General features: G+C 46.3%; 2 protein-coding genes across 7 annotated transcripts in view; one reads left to right on the top strand and one right to left on the bottom strand.

The window, feature by feature from the left end:
- ppfia3 (PTPRF interacting protein alpha 3) overlaps window positions 1-11,853 on the top strand; it is a 32,363-nt gene extending 20,510 nt beyond the window's left edge. For 5 of the 6 annotated variants that reach the window (XM_062531738.1, XM_062531742.1, XM_062531741.1 and 2 more), the window contains exons 20-31: window positions 419-512; window positions 1,215-1,296; window positions 1,651-1,851; window positions 2,536-2,598; window positions 3,768-3,794; window positions 4,101-4,276; window positions 5,121-5,218; window positions 6,995-7,170; window positions 7,752-7,820; window positions 8,232-8,394; window positions 10,657-10,720; window positions 11,304-11,853. In XM_062531738.1, coding sequence (XP_062387722.1) covers window positions 419-512; window positions 1,215-1,296; window positions 1,651-1,851; window positions 2,536-2,598; window positions 3,768-3,794; window positions 4,101-4,276; window positions 5,121-5,218; window positions 6,995-7,170; window positions 7,752-7,820; window positions 8,232-8,394; window positions 10,657-10,709 — 1,202 coding nt within the window. In that variant the 3' untranslated portion in view covers window positions 10,710-10,720; window positions 11,304-11,853. Of the gene's footprint in view, window positions 1-418; window positions 513-1,214; window positions 1,297-1,650; window positions 1,852-2,535; window positions 2,599-3,472; window positions 3,795-4,100; window positions 4,277-5,120; window positions 5,219-6,994; window positions 7,171-7,751; window positions 7,821-8,231; window positions 8,395-10,656; window positions 10,721-11,303 lie in introns of those variants that run through there. The other variant, XR_009938620.1, reaches the window with a different exon arrangement.
- Window positions 11,854-14,833: 2,980 nt separating this feature from the next.
- On the bottom strand, window positions 14,834-21,511 carry LOC134075873 (uncharacterized). Its single transcript, XM_062530905.1, has 2 exons — window positions 20,807-21,511; window positions 14,834-16,421 (listed from the first exon to the last, which is right to left on the bottom strand). Exon 2 carries the CDS (start codon window positions 16,400-16,402, stop codon window positions 14,834-14,836), a length of 1,569 nt encoding a protein of 522 aa, XP_062386889.1. The 5' UTR covers window positions 16,403-16,421; window positions 20,807-21,511.
- Window positions 21,512-22,000: the final 489 nt, after the last annotated feature.

Here is a 22,000-nt window from a genome sequence, read left to right as displayed (position 1 = left end):
TTGCTGAGAAATGACAAGCATTCTACAGTATTTCAATAATACATCACCCGGCACTGATTATATTTGTCCTGACAGGCCGTAGTATTGTTGTCAGAGTTTTAATATAATCATTGTGTGGATGTGCCCATCATCAGCCAAGGCTGGCATGTTTGTAATATTAATCATTTGCTAGTTTGTCGAGTGTGTTGACTGTTGAGTACATTTTGTTTGTGTTTTTGTTTGAGTTTGTGTAGTATTTTGTGTGTGTGTGTGTGTGTGTGTGTGAGGCCCTGTGTATATATGTGTGTGTGTGTGTGTGTGTGTGTGTGTGTGTGTGTGAGGCCCTGTGTGTGTGTGTGTGTGTGTGTGTGTGTGTGTGTGTGTGTGTGTGATTCCATGTGTGAGTGCATGTGAGTAACCTCTGGCCTTCTCTTGACAGCATCCACACCCTCAGATGACCTTGGCACAGTGGACCCTCTGGGGCTGGCCAAGATGACAGGGACCGTGGAGAAAGGCCGGCGCAGCAAGAAGAAGTGGGTTACTGACCACACATCCATCTCTCTTACAGCTGTATATCTCAACCCCCCCTCCTCTCTCTCTCTCTCTCTCTCTCTCTTCATTTCTTCCACTCACTTGTGTTCTCTCCCCCTCTCTCTCTTCATTTCTTCCACTCGTGTTCTCCCCCTCTCCCTCTCTCTCTTTCTCTCTCTCTTTCTCTCTCTCTCTTCATTTCTTCCACTCACTCGTGTTCTCCCTCTCCCTCTCTCTCTCTCTCTCTCTTCATTTCTTCCACTCGTGTTCTCCCCCTCTTCTCCTCCTGTCACCACTCTCTCTCTCTCTCTGCACACCAGCTATGTATGTGAGTGCGTGCGCCACGCACACTGTCAAAATAGTCAAGTGTCTGAACAAGCAAACTGTGAAGCATGTACACTCGGCCCGGGGGCAGTAGGGGTGGGGGTGGGTGGAGGTGGGGTTGGTGGAGGTGGGGGTGGGTGGAGTGGAGTGGGTGTACGGCTGGTGCGAGTGAAAGAGCAGCGAAAGATGAATGATCCGAGATGGAATGCGCGGATAAGGGAGAGAGTGGATGGCAAACTAGTCTCTCAACAGCAGGTCACAGTCGGGTGGGTCTGGGCCTATTTGCTCACAGATTTGCTTCTTTTCTCCCTCTTGCTCTCTCTCTCTCTCTGCCTCTTTGTCTCTCTTGCTCTCTCTCTCTCCCTGTGTGACCCTCCCAGGCATGAGCTGCTGGAGGAGGCTTGTCGTCAGGGCCTGCCCTTTGCGTCCTGGGATGGCCCCACTGTGGTCTCCTGGCTGGAGGTAAGGCCTGCTGTGACCCAGCTCTACCTCCACAGCTGAAGGAGATATGTTTAGCTCTGCTGCTCTTTCTTTTCAACTCTCTTTTTTTACTCTACTATCTATCTATGTATTTATCTATCTATCTATCTATCTATCTGTCTAACTGTCTATCTGTCTATCTGTCTATCTATCTATTTATTTATCTATCTATCACACTGTATTTGTCTCTGTATTGGTCTGGACTTCTGTCTTATATACAATATGTTTATACACTTCTCATCTCCCTCTCTCTCTCTCTTTGCCTCTCTCTCCATCTCCCTCTCTCTGTGTCTCTCTTTTTCTCTCTCTCTCTCTCTTTCCATCTCCCTCCTCCAGTTGTGGGTGGGCATGCCGGCGTGGTACGTGGCGGCATGCCGTGCCAACGTGAAGAGCGGGGCCATCATGGCCAACCTGTCGGACACGGAGATCCAGCGGGAGATTGGCATCAGCAACCCGCTGCACCGCCTCAAGCTGCGGCTGGCCATCCAGGAGATGGTGTCCCTCACCAGCCCCTCAGCCCCCGCCAGCACACGCTCCGTAAGCCCCGCTAGCACACACACACACACACACACACAAGCACATACACACACACACACACACACACACACACACACACACACACACACATGCATGCATATGCGCACACACACACACACACACACACACACACACACACACATACAAACACATGCACCTGCACACACACACACACACACGCACATGCACATGCACACGCGCACGCACACACACACACACACACACACACACACACACACATACATGCGCGTGCACACACACACACACACATACACATGCAAAGACACATGTACCCAAGCACATAGGGTAGAGTGGGGCATGACCACATGTACAAATCCACTGACAGACACATATGCATACACACAGGCCAGGGCAGATGGAACAATCACAAAATAGTGATGCGCATGGCAGGCTAGAGGGCGAAGGCACATCTGGAGAGCTCACACACCCAGACATCCAGATGCTCTCACTTTAGCACGAGCAGTCTTTTTACATTTGCTTTTACTTGGTCAGATCTCCTTTACAAAACACCTCAAGCTGCAATTCAGAGCCATGATTCCCTTCTAGGTGACACCTTGAAAACTGTTCCTGTCTAGCTTGTTTCATGTTGTCTTTTTTTCTCCCCCCTTTTGTCTTGATTGATGGCCTGGCCTGCCTCCACCACCTGTCCTGCCAACTCACCAGTCAACCAGTAACGTGTGGATGACTCACGCCGAGATGGAGTCTCTGACTGCCGCCACCAAACCAGTGAGTGTGCTAACCAGGGAATGTGACCTCTTGACCTCTCTGGTCCTTCTGGGGTGGACCTGAAGGTCAAGGGTGACAGTCTTAGGAAGTGGGCCTAGTGTGGGGGTTTCATGGCTTCGTGAGAGGCTGGAATAAAGGTTCTTTAAATGCCTATATGAAAAAAGGTTCTTCGCTGTTGAGTGTTGAGAGTCTCGTTTTTTTGATCTACGTAGAACCGCGGGTGTTCCCAGAAGAACTGTCCCATTATCTTCTCAGGTTTCCGTAGAAGGTTTCCATTAAAACGTTCTTGATTGCAAAACTGCTTTTTCATGGATTGTGTGTATACTCCAGTCCGTACCATTACCGCCAGCTACTGCTGCGAGGGAATTTAGCCCCGAGTGAGCTCACTTACATAGGCCAAGACAAAATGGAGTCCAGATTGCGACGTCTATGCCCCTGTGTTTTTCCATGGAGCGTGTCTCGCGTTGCACCGAACAGATGGATTGTGAGCGCGTACGCACGTCAGTTTGAACTGGAGGAGATGAAAGCCATGCCACTGAAACTGCAGCATCAGAGCTCTTCCACAGGGTTCAAACAGATAGCACATGGGATGGGGATGGAACCAGTTTAGCCACACTAAGTGATTCAAAGCAAAGGCAGAGTTGGAAATGACTGTTGACAATATTCTCTCTCTCTCTCTCTCTCTCTCTCTCTCTCTCTCTCTCTCTCTCTCTCGTTCTCTCTCTTTGTCTCTCTGTTTTTTCTTCTCTCTCTGCTTTGTTTTCTGCTCTCTCTGATGTCTTCTTCTACTCTCTTTTTTTATTTCTCTCTCTCTTTCTCTCTCTCTCTTTCTCCCATGTTCTGTGTGTGTGTGTGTGTGTGTGTGTCCGACTAGGCCTTGTTGAGCATCTTCTTCTGCCCCCTCGAGTTTCTGTTTCGTTGTACACTGCTTCCGACTAATGACCCGTTCACTAACAAACTCTTCCTCCCTCTCTCTCCTCGTCGCTGCTCCGACCTCGCTCCTGCGCTCCGTGTGTCTTTCCTGCTCCCGCTCTTCCCCCCTCGCTTTCCTCCGCTCTCTCGCTCTCTGTCTCTCTCTCTCTCTCTCTCGCTCTCGCTATCTCTCTCTCTTTCTATCTCTCCATCTCCTTCTCTCTATCTCTTCTTCATATCGCCGTGCCCCTCCCCAGGAGCTGAAAGAGATCAGCTGGGATCAGGTATGTCAAGGACGATTATCTTTTAATTAAATCAGTAACAAGTCCAACTGTTTTTTAAAAAGCAGAGCCTGTGAGGCATGTTACAGCATCTCACTTCGCATTCATTCATTCAGCGTTCGCTGTTTATGGCTCACGTAACTATTTCGAGTCTTACGAAACATCCTCACTCTCTCTTCAGTTTTTGTTCTGCTTGAAATGAGAAACATGTGATGGAAGATGCCTATTGTCTATTATGTTTTGAAAATGCATTGTTTTACATTGTTTTGAATTTCTTTCCCTCTCCCCCCCCCCCTCCCTCGGTGCCAGATCTTGGCCTATGGCGACATGAACCACGAGTGGGTGGGCAACGACTGGCTGCCCAGCCTGGGCCTGCCCCAGTACCGCAGCTACTTCATGGAGTCTCTGGTGGACGCCCGCATGCTCGACCACCTCACCAAGAAGGAGCTGAGGGGCCAGCTCAAGATGGTGGACAGCTTTCATAGGTGCGCGCGGTCTGCTTTAGATTCGTTCTGTCTGTGCTTCTCTTTCTCTCTGTCTCTCTCACACACACACACACACGCACACACGGGCGCGTTCTCATTTTCTAGTGTAACTTTTTTTTTACTCTTCATGCATGATTTCTCTCTGATTCTCTCTCTCTCATACATACACACACACACACACACACACACACCATTCCCTTTCAACATATTTCTTCCTGTCAGTTATTTTCTCGCACACTATCTGTCTTTCTCTGTCTCTCTGTCTGATCAGTATCTCTCTCCTCTCTCTCTCTCCTGTGCTCCTTCTCCTGACACATGGGTTGCTGTTTCCCACACTCTCTTGGCTGGGTTACCTTCCTGCCTCTCTCACCCTCACTTTTAGCACCTTCTCACTGGTTCTCACTTGGCAGACTGTGTGAATATGCATGGGTGTGGAGGAGGGGGAGAGGTTGGTGAAAGTTTGGGACTGCGGTAGCCATGCTGAGGTGTGTGTGAGAGTGTGTGTATGTGTGAATGTGAGTGTGTGTGTGTGTGTGTGGGGGGGGGGGGGGGTGTATGTGTGCCTGTGTGTGTGTGTGTGTGTGTGTGTGTGTATGTGTGTGTGTGTGTGTGTGTTTCAGTGTGAGTGTGAGTGTGTGTGTGATCCTAGTGTCATGTTCTCTCAGGTGGGTGCCCCAAGGATCGTCTTCACCCCCTCACTCCCACTGAGCACCTAGGGTCACCAAGTCAGCTCCACTTTGTATAGGCGTGGCCTGCTGTAATGAGTTTGCTTGACTCTGTGACCTCCTCTGACCTCTTGACCCCTTGACCCTGACTAACACTCTCTCTCTCTCTCTCTCTCCAGGGTCAGCCTGCACTACGGCATCATGTGCCTGAAGCGCTTGAACTACGACCGCAAAGAGCTGGAGAGGAGGAGAGATGAGAGTCAGCACCAGAACAAAGGTCTCGTCCCACCTCAGTGCCCATCCCTAGCTTCTAGCCATCTACACACCCACCCACCCATCCATCCATCCATCCATCCCTTTTCCTCTTCTTGTCTTTCCCTGTCATTTCTCTCTAATTGCTCTCTCGTTCTCATGAGATTCGGGGCCCTGGAGGGGCCGGGGGTGGTGGGGGGTGGGGGGCGGGCTCCAGGTACAAACATGTAATCCTTGCCGCTGGGTCCTCTGCAGGCTTGGGCAATCGTTAATGGGATGAACTAGCGCAGTTAGTGAACTTTAAAAGTAGAGATTATGTTGAAACTGCTTTAATGTCTAGGTTTTACCAGCACCTCCGGCCAACTGTCTAAAACGCCACGTTCATCTTCTTTTGGACAAAAGCTCTGAGTTTGATTTAGAGTTTGGTTGCTAAAATCACTGTTTGCTGGTCTGGCTTTGTGGTAATGGCTGTATCTGTAAAACATTTGTTAACGATGGTGTAAAGCTCGGCCATGTGTGGAGACAAATTACACTCTATGGCTGGCACGCAACTCGGATGATTGGGCTGGAAAGAGAGTAAAGGGGGGGAATAATAACCTCTCAGCACCAACATTACAAGCTTTGGCAAGCATTTCATAAACCTTTCATATGACCTGCAGGTAATGACATTTAGGGGGTATTCACATCTGCCTTGTTTAGTTCGATGAAAACGAACTCAAGTTCGTTTCTTGCTTGGTTCGGACCTTTTTGACTGGTGTGAATACAATCACTCGAACTCTAGTGCGGACCAAACAAGCGGACCGAGACCCAGCTGAGGAGGTGGTCTCGGAGTGGTTCCTATCGAACCCTGGGGCGGTTCGTTTATGGTGTGAAAGCAGACCGACCTCGATCCGACCCAGTTACAGAAATCTACCTTTTTTGGATTTGACAAGCTCCCGTAGTTTTTGCGCATTATGGGAAATGTAGGATAGCTCCGTGACGCACAACAGCTGTAAGCAGCAGTGGGCTAACGCTTTTTTGGCAACAATAATTTGATTTTGCATCTCCTACCCGTTCCGTCTTCCGTAGGCCTGCTGTTAGCATGTTGGACACACATGAGAGCTCTTCTCAGCTGTTTTGTTGCACGTCTTCGTCGTTGCCAAATTACGAGCATCATATTGTTAAACTTGCATCAAACGGTCTTGACGCTCAAGCACTTCTGCAAAGCTGTAACTGTATAAACTATATTGCTAGGATAATAACGAGTACAGTACGCAAACATAGTATTTACGTGGGCCAACTTTGACTTTGGCTTCCTATTCTTCACCCCACCTACACGTTTACCAGCCAATGGTTGAACGACCTTAGCACATGTGCTTTTGTTTATAAATTCTGGTCCGGTTGCAATTAATCACGGTGTGAAAGCGAACCGCACTAAAAAAGAAAAAAAGGAAAAAAAAATGGTCCGGACCAAATAAGTGAACTAACGGACCTTCCTGGTGTGAATACGCCCTAGATAATATGTTGAAGTTAGCGATGGTTACAAAGGAGTTTTGGAAGTGCGGCATTTCCAGGAAAAAGTAACCCATTTTGCGCATTTGTCATTTTTTGTGTGTGTGAATTTGTTTGAGTGTGCACTCATGCGTGTGTGTGCGTGGGTGTATGCATGTATGTATTTGCATTTGCTTGTGTTTGTGTATAATTGTGTGTTTATCTGCGTGTGTGTGTGTGTGGGTGTGTGTGTGTCTGTCTGTCTGTCTGTCTGTGTGTGTGTGTGCGTGCGTGCGTGCGTGCGTGCTTTGGATTGTTTTCCACAACACAGATGTGATGGTGTGGTCCAACGAGCGCGTGATGTGCTGGGTCCAGAGCATCGGGCTGAAGGAGTACGCCGACAACCTGACGGAGAGCGGCGTGCACGGAGCCCTGCTGGCCCTGGACGACACTTTCGACTACACCGACCTGGCCCTGCTGCTCCAGATACCCAATCAGAACACCCAGGTAGCGCCAGCATCCAGTCATCAGCCAATCGGGGAACTCACAGATGCAAAACACATGTGTCTGTAGCTCAAGTAGACCCAGTGGCACCAAGGTCTTGAGTATACAGCCTAGGAGCAGACACACTGCTCAACTGATCTATTCAAGGATTCAAAGATTGTTATTTGTCACACTGGTCACCTAGAGCAGATAACATTATAAAATATCTATATTTGAAATGAGTTGCTCAACTTCTTCCTATGCAGTTGTGTCCTGAGGGATCGCAAACTATTTATAAAGATCCATGGTCCATGTATTTTTACAATTTTTGTGTGTTTACAATCTGGATGTACTGTATGATTTCGACTGGGTTTGTGCCAGGATGTTTCAATACATCTGTATGTGATGTAAGTCACTACTAGTGCAATCATTACATGGTTAAAATGTATGTAATGTGTGCACGGCTGATTTGAGATAGAAAATAAACAATGATAGTAAATAAACAATGATAAATGGGCCAGTTTTGACTGTAGACACCATTGATTATGAATATTGTAGTTTTTGACCTTATCCTCACTACTCCCTTGGGGACCTACCTCTTACAGGCACGACAACTTCTGGAGAAGGAGTATAACTCACTCATCACCATGGGAACGGAGAGGAGACCAGATGAGGTAAGATGCTCTAGATGGGGATGACCAGTGACAGGCCAAATCATGCCATAGTGGTTTAGCACCGCACCACTGATTCATGTTCATGCAAATTCAGCGGTTGGAGTGTTTTCATGCCACTTGCCAAGTGAGTTGTTTACTATGCAGATGATGTAGGCTCTTAAGCAAGTTCAGACGAGAGCATGGCTCGGAGGGGAGTAAGGCACTATAGTTATGGGAAATGTCGTGAATGACTGGGGTGTGCCGGGCTCTGTCAACACTCCTTTTTTTAACTCTTTCAATCTCACTCGTTACTCACTCGTTCCTCTCTGTATAACTCTATCAATTTCCCTTTCTCTACCTGCTGCCTCTCTCTCTCTATCTCTTTCTCTCCCATTCTCTCTCTCTCTCTCACTCTCGTTCCCCTCGGCCCAGGATGGCACAAAGACATTCACACGCTCGCCGTCGTGGAGGAAGATGTTCCGGGAGAAGGACCTGCGCGGCGTGACCTCGGACTCCTCGGAGACGCTGCCCGCCAACTTCCGTGCCTCGGCCATCTCCACGCCCTCGGTGACCCTGCGGAAGGTCCAGAGCGAGGGTGAGGATGGACAGACGAGCTCTAGTCCCGCTCAGACGACGCACAAGCGCTCACACACACTTCTGATCGGTCTCAGTGAACATAAAACATAAGGCATCCTTTCTATATAAAAGCCCAACAGCCAGAAACGTTTTCTTACGCAGCCAGACGTTTTTCTGGTAAACCAGGGGTCTCCCCGGGATGCCTATGTGGCGCCCGCAGTGCACTTTCTAAAAATAGCCAACAACTTGTGTGTTGGAAACAAGTCGTCTGCAGATCACACTCTAAAAACTATTTCCGTTGTGAAGTTTTTAATACTGTAGATACTTAAAAATTATAGCTAGGTTAAATTTTAGCCTTTGGCTCCGAATCACATTCCCATTCCCATTCATTCTTTAAACAAGAGATGATATAATCAAGGACTAGAGATGATATAATCCAGGCCTCTACAAAAAAAAGGGAAAAGTTGTGGGAGCAAGTGAGTAGTTGAATGACAATTTTCATTAGCCTAGACATCTAGACGCACCTTAGCGGCAACAAACATTTTTTGCCTAGCGGGATGGTCTAGGGTCGCACCGTTAAGGCCAAGCCAGCGTTCGGCACCAAGTCAGCCTGTCCAATCAGAATGCTCTATCTGTGTACGGAGTCCTTGAGCCCGCCTTAGCTCACCTTCGGCTTCCGATATTGACGCCAGGGGGCTTGACCATGCGTCCTCGTTCGACGAGTTGGGTGTGAGACCGTGTTGCAACAACCATAGAGAACAACGAAAGATGGATGAGGCTAACGAAACGCGCTCGTTTGAATCGGCTTTGGAAGAATTAGACTTGGGCTTTTTTATTTGAAGGTTGAGCAGAAAGAAGCACTCAAGTCATTCATTTTAAAAAAGGATGTATTTGCCGTTTTGCCGACCGGCTACGATTGGTCACAAGTGCTGGCCTATTACATGCAGAGTAGTTTGAAAGACACCGGTTCATCCCATCCACAGGCTTCAGCTCTGTGAATGGTCTGACCTAGACTATACATTTCTGTATAGTTTGGCTTGCCTGGCTAAATTTCATATTAGCTATTCTGAATAGCGGAAACATTTTAGAATTGTAGTCAGTAATATTGTTTATTTTACTGTCTATGGGGGGAAAAAACCAAGCGGCTCTGGGAGCAGTTGGACCCGGAAAAAGCATCATCCGCACATTATTGTATCATGAATTAACAACCAGAATTAAGTTCTTTCATAAATGGTGAGAGAGACTCAGTGAGTTTATTTTTTAAGTAACTAATAACAACTCTACATTTTGGGGTCTAAAGCATGACTATCAGCAACACATACCGCAGTATGACAAGGGCTTGTTAAAATAATGGTTGTTAAACAGAGCCTTCATGACAGAGCTGAGGTGATCTGACACCATGCACAGCACATGTTTAGTGATCCCCACCCCAGATTATGGGTGTTCAACTGAGGAAAGGCGAATGCCTGTGTATGTCTATTTTTTGACATTGTTAAATTAATAAAATGAAACTTTGCCACCAACTAGAAACGGATAGTTCCTCAAACAAAGCTGTAAACAGTTTTTTTTTGTGCTCTCATTTTTCTGTTCCTTATAGTACACAGAATTTTCAGTAATCAGTATTTTGTTATTGTGGCCTTTTTATTTGCAGTAGCTAATAGCTGTTTTCATATGTCTGAGATATTGTGTGTTGTGTTTGCAGTATGCAGTCCTGTCCGTAGTACAGTATACTGAAATGCAGTGTTTTGAGAAATAATGTTTGAAATATCTTGGAACAAAAAGCAATAGTACTGTATGTTAAAATCATCCTACTGGAGGCGACAGTGGGTTTGGTTGAGGATAGCATATGATAAACTTGAGGGCTCCTTAAAAAAAAAAAAATCCATTTGCAAAAGTGACAATCCTTCTAAATGCCTTTTCTCACTTTACAAGAGACATTTGGCATTTGGGGCACTTTGTGGTTTGTGGGTTTTGTTTAAATGTTCCCTGGCTTCAGAGAACAGCTTTAACCCATCAGAAAATCTGTGTGGTAGCATATGGATCATTGTAATAATTGTGCTCTCTCACGCACATGCCCTTTTTTATGTACCTCCCTCTCAATTTCATCTAATTCAGTAATATGTGTTTACAGTCATATCGTAGCACTGCCAAATGTTGCTACTTCTCTGTTTTGTCAATTAAGTGCAATTCATTTTAGCCATCACTGTATAATGCATAAGACTATTGCCAATGTATAATTACAGACATTACTGACCGCTAACCCTCTCTTCCTCTCCGCTAGTCAACTCTGGCCCCAGGGGCGAGTCTGGCTCCGTGAGGACATACTCTTGCTGAGAGGCAGGAAGGTGAGCTGCCCTTTCTGACTCTTGCTTTCTCCTCCATTACTGCACACACACCACATTCACGCACGCACGCACGCACACACACACACACACACACACACACACACACACACACACACTCACATTCACACATACTCACACACACACATACACAGACACACACACACCTCAGCATGGCTACCGCATTCCCAAACTTTCACACACACACACACACACACACACAACTGAGCTCATGCTGTCAAGGAGACAGGACTGTTATGTTTATGTTGTTGTTTTTGTTGTTTCTAGTGGAACTATGGAAGGAATGTCATGTGTTGGACATTGTTGTTGGGGTTGTTGGGGTTTCATCCCCTTTAATGTTGCTGAGCCCGAGGTTATTGCTTACGGTTTACTGAGTATGTCTGTTTATGTGTGTGTTAAAGAGAGACAGAGAAAGAGAAAGACAGAGACAGAGAGAGAGACAGAGACAGAGATTCCATGCGTGTTGGGGTGCAATATATAGTTGCGGATCCCAGTGTGAGTTGAAGTCGGGTCAACATCCAGTTGAGCTGAGCATTCATAAAACCATTTCTGTGTTTGTCCACAGGTGTCGCTGTTGCCACGGACCCCCACAGGAGTCTGCTTACATTCATTCATGGAATTCACAAAAAAATTACAACAAAAAGCAGAGAAGCAATGAGTCTATTTATAAATATCAAATCTATCGGTCTGACCATTCTGCAATAACAGGACAAGAGAATGAAGAGGGAGAAAGAGATGGAGCAATGGGGAAGATATGAAAAAAAATAACGTCAGAGAAAAAAAGGATACAGATGGATACAGAAGACGTGAAGAATGTATAAATATATATATACATTGAGCGAACAAGAGAAGAGTGTGTGATTGAACTTGGAATGGTAGGAGGGAGACAAAAAAAAACGACTGTTTTATCTTTCTCTCTATTGTTCTTTTGTCACAATCTGTGTTTGTGCTGATGATGACCTCGAGTGGCGTCCATTGTGACTCAACCTTGTTTCTCTCTTTTCTTTTTTTTCCCGTTTCTATGGTGCCGCCATAGTTCTCGTTTGTTTATGATTCTTGCGTTGAAGCTCCATCAGAGTGCTGCAATAAGAGTGCATCCCCACTCCACCCCCCTAGCCCCCCCCCCCCCCAGGCCCCACCTCACCTATGCTATCGGCCATTGTGGCTCAAGCTGGAGATGGCAGAGCACAGGTCGTTGGGAGAGCGGTTAGGCTACTCTCCTCGCTCCATCCCCAACCGCAAGTGGCGAGGGAGAGCGGACGTGCTTCGTGGACACTCTGGTGCAGTCCTACGTGGGGGTCGAGTGTGGACTCTTGTTATAGGCTGAAGCCACTGAGACAGAACAGCAACCTGGTTTGCACAGTTGCAGAGGGGAGGGGAGGAGAGGGGAGGGGGGGCAGTTGGGCCAGAGTGCTTAGTCTCTGATGTTTTTGAAGCTCCTCAATGACCAACTCTACCTATTTAACAGTATGGGCATACTGAATATGCATAGCAGGGGCCTGCAGCTCGGATTGTAAGGGTTCTCATGTGTACGGTCCTGTTGCCTGGCCAATGATTCAGATTCTGGAGAGGAAAAAAAACAGCGCGGTCAAATCTTTAGAGATTTTGGTTGATAACTATAACAAACAATGCTAGATGCAGCTGAGGTTTATGTTTAAAAAAAAAATAGGGAGGGTGGGGGGGGGGGGGGCATCAAACGAGCTTGGCGGCCATGTTGGAAAGGTCTGTGTTAGCCTTTGGTCACATGGCAGGGCAGGGAGATCCATTTGTTTACAGCATGATGAAAGATTGGAATGATGAGCGGACAGGAAGAGAGGGAGGGACCGAGGGAGAGAGAGATAAAACAGACTGCGTGATCTGGTGAAAAAATAATAATAACAATGAGAGCAGAGATGTCCTAATTCACAGAGTAACTTTACCCATGCAAGCCATAACAGAAAACAGGTGGTAAACAGGGAGCAGAGACACAAGGACAGAATAGACTCGGCTGACGGAAAATGTTTAGCTTCTGTGTTGCGATGCATGTCAAACAACCAAGATGACAATGGAAATAACATTTTGGTGGAGAAGACAATGTGAATTTAAAAAAAAATAAAAAATAAAAAACATATATGTATAAATTAAGATACAAGGATGAGCTTGGGGAACAATTTGTAAAATGTGTGTATTTTCATTTTTATTTTTTAATTTTTATGATAACTATATTTATTTTCTTTATGTATGTATTGAATAACTGTATGTACATGTTCATTTAATACTTAATTATGACTGTAATTTAATTTTATCTAGTTTAAAAAGTAAATATGAAATATAAAAAAAACATGGTCATTAAAAATATGCTACTTGTATGTGTAAATTTCAAGAAACCAATTGTGTTATGATTTAAAGGAAACCTTAATACTGATCAGGATGACAGTGATTCAAACCGAAAAATGACGTCTGCAAAATAAACATTGATGATGACGATGAGTTGATGATTAAAAAAATAAAGTGCTTCAAGTTCTACTGCAGCTCCTTTGCAGGTGTGAGCCTTTAATATGTACACGTGTGAGAGTTTGTGGTGCGTAGTACAGTATGTACAGAATGTGGCATGTCACGCTATTTCCAATAACACTGCGGCACACTGTTTTATTTCACTTCATAATTTACTTTATACTATTTTGTACTAGTTGTTTACAGCTACATGCTGTATAAAAAAATTCAGGTAAACAAGTAAACTAGTAAACTAGTTGTCGCAGTGCCACGTAGACTTTTGGATTCCACCATTTCCATTTAGGACACTGCTCCATCTCTGCAGAGTTCCGTGTTTGAGTCAGCAGAGGGGCAACCAGCTTTTTGAGGTCATTTTGACTCTACGCAGCTGTGTTCTGTCACTGTCGTCATTCCAAATCTCGCTTTCTGAAGTCACACAGTCAGACAGACAGACATCTCTTCGTTTGTGGCTGCTCGGGAGCTCACAAATACATGTGATGTCACCGAGACCCTGTGCCAAGTAAGCCATTAGTTTTCAACAATGTGTCAATCAAGCATGCTTGTTGTAATTGCTACCAGCATAACAGTGAAACGAGAGAGAGAGAGAGAGAAAGAGGACCTCGCCAAGAGCAGTCAAGCGGGTTTTGAAGAGAGACAAAAGTGTGCTTTCGTCCACGGGTCACCAATCGGGATGTTTATTGGCATGGAATTTTCCATTCACTGGAAAAGACAACTGCTGGCAAATTCATTTTCAGACTCCTGGTCTGAGAGTGTGGGATGGGGGAGGCATTCAGCGTCTCCAAGACTCAGCTTGCATACAGTCTATATGTAGTTACATAATCACACATTTCAAGGAATAGATCTCACATATGATACATATACAAACACACATATATATATATATATATATATATATATATATATAAATCAATATATTAATATAAAAAAGTTTTCATGCTGATATACTAACAAACACAAATAACTTAAAGAGTACAAATAGTAAACAAAAATACAAAAGGTCTTACATTTTGAGCCTCTAATACATATAATATATAATGATAGTATTTTCTCTTAAAAGTCCCAGTAATGAGGTTATGTTGTTTTCTCGTCGTTGTGCTGAGATAGCATTAGGTTGATGGAATGACAGATGTAGCTTGTGAAAGGGTTGGTGAAAATGAGAAGAGCAGGCTAGACACATTAGTGAGTGAGAGAGAGAGAGAGAGAGATGGGAGAGAGAGAGAGAGGAGAGATAGAGAGAGAGCAGGAGAGACGGGAGGATCTGAGGAATCTGATAGTTGACACAGGAATAGCATCTGGATATGAGTTTTGCTCTGAACGCAAGTGCAGACATACAGACGTGGAGATGCCCTCACACGCGGGAACCCAGTTGTCCCCGGGGACAATACTCTATCTTTCTCTCTTTCTCTATCTCTCTTTCTCTCTCTCTCAATGCATCTTTCCTTTCCTTCAATCATTCCCACATCATCTTTCACAGTCTCAACCCACCTGCCTCCCTCCTTTCTCCCCTCCATCACTTTCTCTCTCTCTCTCTCTCCGGTATCTCTTTTCCTCCACCACTTCTCTCCATCCCACCCCTCCCCACCCCACCCCACCCCACCCGCTTCATCCTTTCCCCGCCACCCTCACTGGCGGGCTCCTGGTGGCCCGCGACAGCACGCACACGCACGACGAGTTGATGCGGATCCAGCTCCAGCGGCGCCGCTTCTCGTCGCCGGTGAGCGCGCGCACGTACGACTGCTTGGTCTGGCAGCTGCTGTTCCACTGGCGCTTGTCCACGCCCACGCAGCCTCCCGCCGCCTGATCGCCCGCGCCCGTGCCGTTGGACGAGGAGGCGGCGCCGCCGTGCCCGCCGTGCCCCGGGTGGTCCTTGCGGCAGCTGGTCTCGTAGAAGTACTGCTTGATGGAGCCGCTCAGCGTGGGGATCTCGGGCACGATCTTGACCGTGTTGGAGGAGAGGTCGATGGCCGTCTTCTTGTCCGTCACCCAGTCGCTGCGCTCGGCGCACATGGACAGCTCGTGGCTGTGGTGCTGCACGGCGGCGCTGCGCCGCGTCCTCCGCCGCTTGGACGCGCTCCCCGAGACGTCCTTCCCGTCCCGGGCCGAACCCGCCGCCGTGCCCCCCTCCTCCTCCTCCTCCTCCTCCTCCTCGTCGTACGCCCAGTCGGCGTCCTCGGCTCTCGGCGCGGCGGCGGCGCCCTCGTGCCCCGCCAGCAGGTCTCTCTCCAGCATGAGCAGCAGCGGCGGGTGCTTGGGCGGCAGCGGCGACGAGGAGAAGAGCACGCGCGGGTGCGAGTCCAGGAACAGGAGGTCGTCCGTGTCCAGCAGGCCCCCGTCGGCGAGGCTCGGACCCGACCCCGTGAACACGCCTCCTCCCTGCGTCTCCTCCGCCGGCGCCGCCGCGTCGCTCGCGCTGCTCACCTCCTGCGCTTGGCGCTTCTCCGTCGCTGCCCTCCCCGTGTCCGGCGTCGGCTGCGGTCGACCGGTGCTGGACTCGGGGGTGCGAGCGGTGCTCGGTGGCGTGCTGCGACGAGCCGTCTCCGCTTCTAGTAGTCCTGTCTCGCCGGAGCGCTGTGCGTCCAAACTGTCCGTCTGGTCCTGTGAGCCAAACCGACTGAGCGTTGGTCTGGAGTCCAGTGATGTGTGGTCCTCGCGGTCACCGCGGTCCCCTTGGCTTTTCAAACCGTGCGTTTTATAGTCCCTAGTGTCCCGTTGCCTGCTGCTTTGGTCATTACTACTGGCCTGCAGCTCCGACTCGCCAAGGTTTGCGTTGCTCTTCAGCAGAACTTTAGCTTTCAAAGGTTTTTGATTGAGCCTCCTCTTGGCCGTTTGCTCCCTCTGCTTCTTGTAGGGCAGTGAGTTTACGTCCTCCAAGGTGCTCTGAACGTGGTCAACTGCTCTGTGCTGGGAGGCTTCTCCCTCCTTCCTGGCAGCCATATTGTAGTCCTTTTGCAAAACATTACTATGGAAACTATTGTCCACAGGCACCTGTACGGGAGTGCTCGACCCAGCCTCCAAGAAACTGCTGTTGCTGCTATCCGGGAGGAGGTGGTTGTCAAAGCTTTGGCTAGAGTCCGTCGTCGCGGCAGCAGCAGCAACAAGCCTGGGCAGAGGGCTTGGAGGGAAAGGCAAGGCCGAGGCAATCACCATGGCAACCAGAGGAAGCCAGTGCATCACTCCCAGGACGTATCAACTGAATGAGAGGACAGTCAGGGTAGGAAGAAAAAGAGAGGGAGAGAAAAGAGAAAAGTTATCACATACAGTTGCATGTGGTACAGAATTGTAGGATAAGTATATAGTATACTGTAATAGCGCTGGTTTATCATACTGTACAAACATCCTGATACAACAGACACATCTGGAGGCAATGGCGCATTTCCACTGAACATAACATAAATACCAGGCTAGCTAACAAAATGCTAAGCACAAACCACTAGACGTGTGGAAAGGCCCACTAAACGAAAAACCAAACATGACTGTGGCATCAGTGAAGAGGCCAGACAATTGCAAAACCATATATGTTTTCAATAAATGCAACCAGAGCAATGTAGAGTGGGAAAAGTGTGTACCACATAAAAAAGATCCATGAGAAAATTCCCTTAAAGACTTCAAACGTGACTTAATTTTATGCTTGTAAGCCTCATTATTGTTGCAGATGAAGCATGTCCCCTCTACTCTGAAGATGGATGAGAACTACTCATGGACACAAAACCGGCCAGAACATTCCATTTGACGACCACACACAGGCCATAGGAGACCGATAGACCTCTAATGCAATGCAGGGTTGCTGCTTTTTTCCTTTGATTGTGAACAAAAATGGGACAGTCAAGCAGGGCACAAAGAGCTGTGCTGAAACCAGACCCACGTCAACACTTCCAGTCTCACTTGTCTTGCGTGCTCTGCTCTCTTTCATGTTGACTGGCATGAACTGATATTGGTGGAGTGACTCTGTCAACATCGGTACCATAATTTACTGACTATTAACCGCAGTTTATACACTGGTTCTGCAACATTTCTTCAGCTGCGAGGTTAACACAAGAGGATAGTCTATGCATGAAAATGTCTTTTCTTCCTTCCTCTTTATGATTAAAGCACCATTCTGATTTACAGGGTTGTTGGGCACTGCAGTTAACACGCAGGTGAAGTTCATACATATATATTTTTGAAAACACTGTCCTGAGGGTTATACACACTGTGGCTAATTCAAGAAGTGCATCTCATTATTACAATACCACCGATACATGCAGTTACCACTACCACCACTAGAGGGCAAGTGACACCATGCTATATAAATCAGATTGTTTTCAAAGTGAATACATTTTTCAATTTCACTGTCAAAGGGGCTGTATTACTTCCAGTGGGATATAGAATGATTTGGTATGCCAATATTGGTCAATATTAAACACATTCTTGTCTTTCCTTAATGAATTACTGACACAGTTCCCCTTGCAGTCCACACCAATAAAACCCTGCACAATACTGAAGTGCACAAAGGAGACCAAAGAAAGACGGACAGATGGAAAAATGAAAACAAGCAACCAAACAAGCAAACAAAGGAAGAGACAATGAATGAACTCACAAGACAATTACCGGTAGACTTTTTGGAACATCAATTGTAATCTAAGCTTTGAACATCAGAAATCTAATTGTAAGCTCACACCCATCTTTTCCTGGGTTCCTTGGCCTCAAATCAAAGCCAGGTGTCAATCACTTGTTGTTGTGTTGAGAAAAGAGGGTGGGAGGTGACAGGTAAGACTAAGCTTTTTTTTCTCTCCACAGGAGGAATGCCCAGAATGCTAGTGATGTTGACTCACAGGGTAGCTTCCCTCTGGTTCTCTCCCGCACAGAGGCAAAGGACAAAAGGGACTTGCGCGTAACGTCACGGAGGGATGACAAATCAAACGGCATAAAAGATAGCTGATCTGATGAGAGTAGTGGAAACAGAAAGTCCAAAACGTAGAGATTGCACAGAAAATATCAGTACCTCTGAAGGAAACATTTGATACACTCACAACAACGACTGAATAGACAAGCGAAGGGAAAGAGCAAGAAGCGAAAGAGACAAAACAGACTGGGAGAATATCAGAAATGTAGCAGAAATGGAAGCGATAGACCACTCACTACAAGCTAAGACATCCATTAAGCCAACATCAGTCAATGAAACTGAAGTCTTTCTGCTAGTTATTCTTCTTTTACACAGAACAACAGGGCCTAAGCTGTTAACGATCTGAAATTATTTCAGATCCTTTGCCCTCAACATAGCAACCAGCCTGGTAAGAACTGCAAAAACCTGGAGGGTGAAATTAATTTGTTTCCCTTCCCTTATCAACACATTTAGTGTGGCACCGACACTGAGACCACAGGCACTTAGGGCATTAATGATAGGATACAGAGTATGACTTTCCCTCAGTGTTTTTGTTGGAGGTGAAACAGAGGAAGGGTGGAAGAGTAGGCTGTCAAACAGGCACACACACGCGTTCAGTGTCGGCAACTGATGGCGGGTGCTCTTTCATCCAAGCTCGGCTTCACTGACTGCTTTTATCATGCTGTATGCGGCTTCTGTAAATGGTGCCACAGCCAAACCAGCAAGGCCAGGAGGAACTTTCTCTATTGGCAGAACAGAAGCCGAGCCATGGGAATCCGACGCATAATTATAGACAGGCTCACACGCACACTTGCACTCACGCACACACACGCACACACGCACGCACGCAGGCACACACACACACACACACACAGACATACAGACAGACAGACAGACAGACACACACACACACACTCACACAGCTGTACATACCATCTTTCACTTCCGCACACACATGAAGACAAATGACTTTGAATGAACTGAAGAAAACACTAAGTGCCCAGACACGCCATACATTCAATGGCTGAGCTCCCCCTCAAGGGTCCAGAAAACTCAGCTGTCCGTCAGGAAAAGTCCTGGCCTCTCCTTTGCCCCTAAGATGATCCATATCCACTCTCAAGGTTGACAGCAACTGCTGGAAGGGAGGAACTCACCCAAAAACAGCTTTAATTCCCCATCAAGCACAACATTTTTAAACCAAGCCAAGGAAAATGGATGTTCAAACACCCCTGGGACGGTGTGGCCAAGTTCGGCAGCTCATATAAACTTAACTTTTTGTGAGATAGAAAAAAAAAGGGAAATCCAAGGCACTCTTCTCTCAAAAATTGAAAAAAGCCTTTATTTTTAGCTGGCTATTTCATTATGAAAAGTAAAAAAAACAGGGAGAAGCAACCCACGCGTATAGCGGCATAGGCAGCCTTCTTCAGCAGGGTGTGCTTCACAGACGAAATGTAACTTTTTATGAGTTAAGAGAGAAGACGGTCATTATGGACTTATGGACCTCTCCGTTCAACCCAACATGGATTAGGGATGAAGGAGCCGTACACCTCACAGAGACAGCGCCGCAATTATCTCGCCGCGGCCTAAGCCTCCCTAAATGCCTCGCTGCCGAGCTTGCTCCACACCTGTTACTATGGAGAGGGGCAGGAGAATGTTCAGATGTGCCAGGCTCCGCAGTGCAAGGCAGTGGTCATTACAGGACAGCGGCAGTGCAATACCACTGTTTTTCTCGCTGGAGAGTTCAAAGGTTCGACGGCGGCGGCTGGGTTGTAGGCCCACTAAGAGATTTCACAGTACATTAAACATCTGTGAGTTCTGCTTTCTCCACTGTGCAAACCCATTAGTAACCTCATCCTGCCAAAACACACACACACACACACACACACACACCTGACAGTAGTATCACTTGGTACAGAGTTCTGCAGACCGCACTTCACAGAAGCATGCATGTTATCCCAATGTGTGAGGTCAGGAGTGGTTAAACGAATCATCACATAGCCAATAAAATCAGCCCTGTCACTCCCACAACTAGTACACACCTATTGACTCACTGGCTAAAAATGTGGAATTTTCATCATATTCATTGATCATCCAATGAGTGGCTTAAGTCTTAAGGCATTTCAGTGCAATCAATCAGGCACAACTCCAAAGATGTTAACGCCAAAGCCAATAACGACATGATGCATTGAATATGCTATTACATTAGTGTGGTAGGCTCTTTTAGTTCATGACAAACTGGTGGTAACCCCGGAGGTTCCTTTGCTTTAAAGGTTAATTAGTCGTTAAACAAGCAAACTGGTTAATGCAATGAGAAGGAACGGTCACTGAGCTTCGTGAGTAATAACAGACCTATCCATGGAAAAAAATAAGAAAAAAAATAAGCTAAGTTAGTTGCAATCTTGAATAACATAATCTAATAGTTTTTTTTTTTACTGTAGCCTAAATGGCGATATGACGTAGAAACCAGGGTTTATGTGCAACGTGGAATGCCTCAAGTTACATATAATATTTCGACAATGCTTTCTCCTAAAACATCAAGAGACGGACTGACAACAAGTTGTGAACAATAACACGGGTTTTTTTCTTTTTCAATCAACAAAAAATCCCTTGGTCCTTGTCAATGTTTACTTACATTAGCCCATTTGTCACAATGTATTTCTTCAAGTGCAGTAGCCTATAGTCGTAATCGTAAAAGGGAAGTGCAGAATGCTTACCGTTTAGGTGAGTTTCGGACCACACGTCCTCTCGGGTGACACTGCATTTATTCCAAGGTCTGTGACAGTTTTACGAAATAAATGTTTTAGAAACGTGCTCACGAAAATGTGTCTGCATTCATCCTTTTCACCCTGCCCTATCTCCGTTTATCGCTTCCCAAATTAAGACAAAATCGATTAAATAAAAACAATTACGCACTGGAGGCCTGCATGTAATTCGTTGTATCAGGATCACTTATAAATAGACCAAGGGACACGCGTAGCATGACAACATTTTCAATAAATTCTGGAATCACCGCGGCGCACTGTAGCCTAATTACGACTTTGCTCAAAAGTTGCTGTTTCAGAACTGCTTAAGTTCTGCCGACGCGGAACAGATTGTTCTCCTCGTTGATTTCACACAAACTGAATAAAATGTTGCCTTACACGTTTAACAATTAGCGTTAATCCCAATAACCAAGTCCAAAATCCTGTCAATTTGCGATGACAATCCAGAGCCTGTAGCACGACAAGAAGTGTCCTTTGAAGACAGTATGCAGAAAAAAACGAGGAGGGTTTGGTTTAAGGCAGGGAAAGAGGATAGGAGGGGGTAAACGGGACATGTAACATCTGCCTGAGAAAGGTAGCCTATATCGTAGATTTGCGATGTCTCTTTAGAAAAATAATTCAAAACGCGACTTTTCGAAACCCATGACTCGCGGGAGTTGTTCTAAATTACTTGACTGATATTTTTGCTTAGTGATTCGCCTATGCGTGACTTCTAATGATTTTTCATACCTTGCGTAGTCTCCACCCACTAGCTCGGTCATTCTCACATACCTAGCCAACCTCTTATTTATATGAGTAAAACTTCCCCTTGCACTCTGAAAAGGTAAGCAGTAGTCATGACTTCAACCATGTAACTGTCACACAGACATAATTGGCCATGGAACTTTTTCACCTTGTTGAATTTAACCAATGGACTCATTTAAATTAACAGTATTAATTAATAACCAGAACATTTAAACAAGGAATGTCTAGGGGGTTTGCTCTGTCTCTATCACATCCAGTCACACACACACACACACACACACACACACACACATACACACACACACAGGATTCTCACACATCAATTCACTCTCCTCTCTTTCTCCCATCCTCAAAACAGAACTTTCCATCCCCACAGAAAAAAAAAAACCCTTTTCCCTCAGA

This window comes from Sardina pilchardus, chromosome 3, assembly GCF_963854185.1.
Source record: "Sardina pilchardus chromosome 3, fSarPil1.1, whole genome shotgun sequence".
NCBI classification, from domain to species: Eukaryota; Metazoa; Chordata; class Actinopteri; order Clupeiformes; family Clupeidae; genus Sardina; species Sardina pilchardus.
The sequence above is the reverse complement of the archived record's forward strand: the minus strand, read 5'-3'. Positions and strand labels throughout refer to the sequence as shown.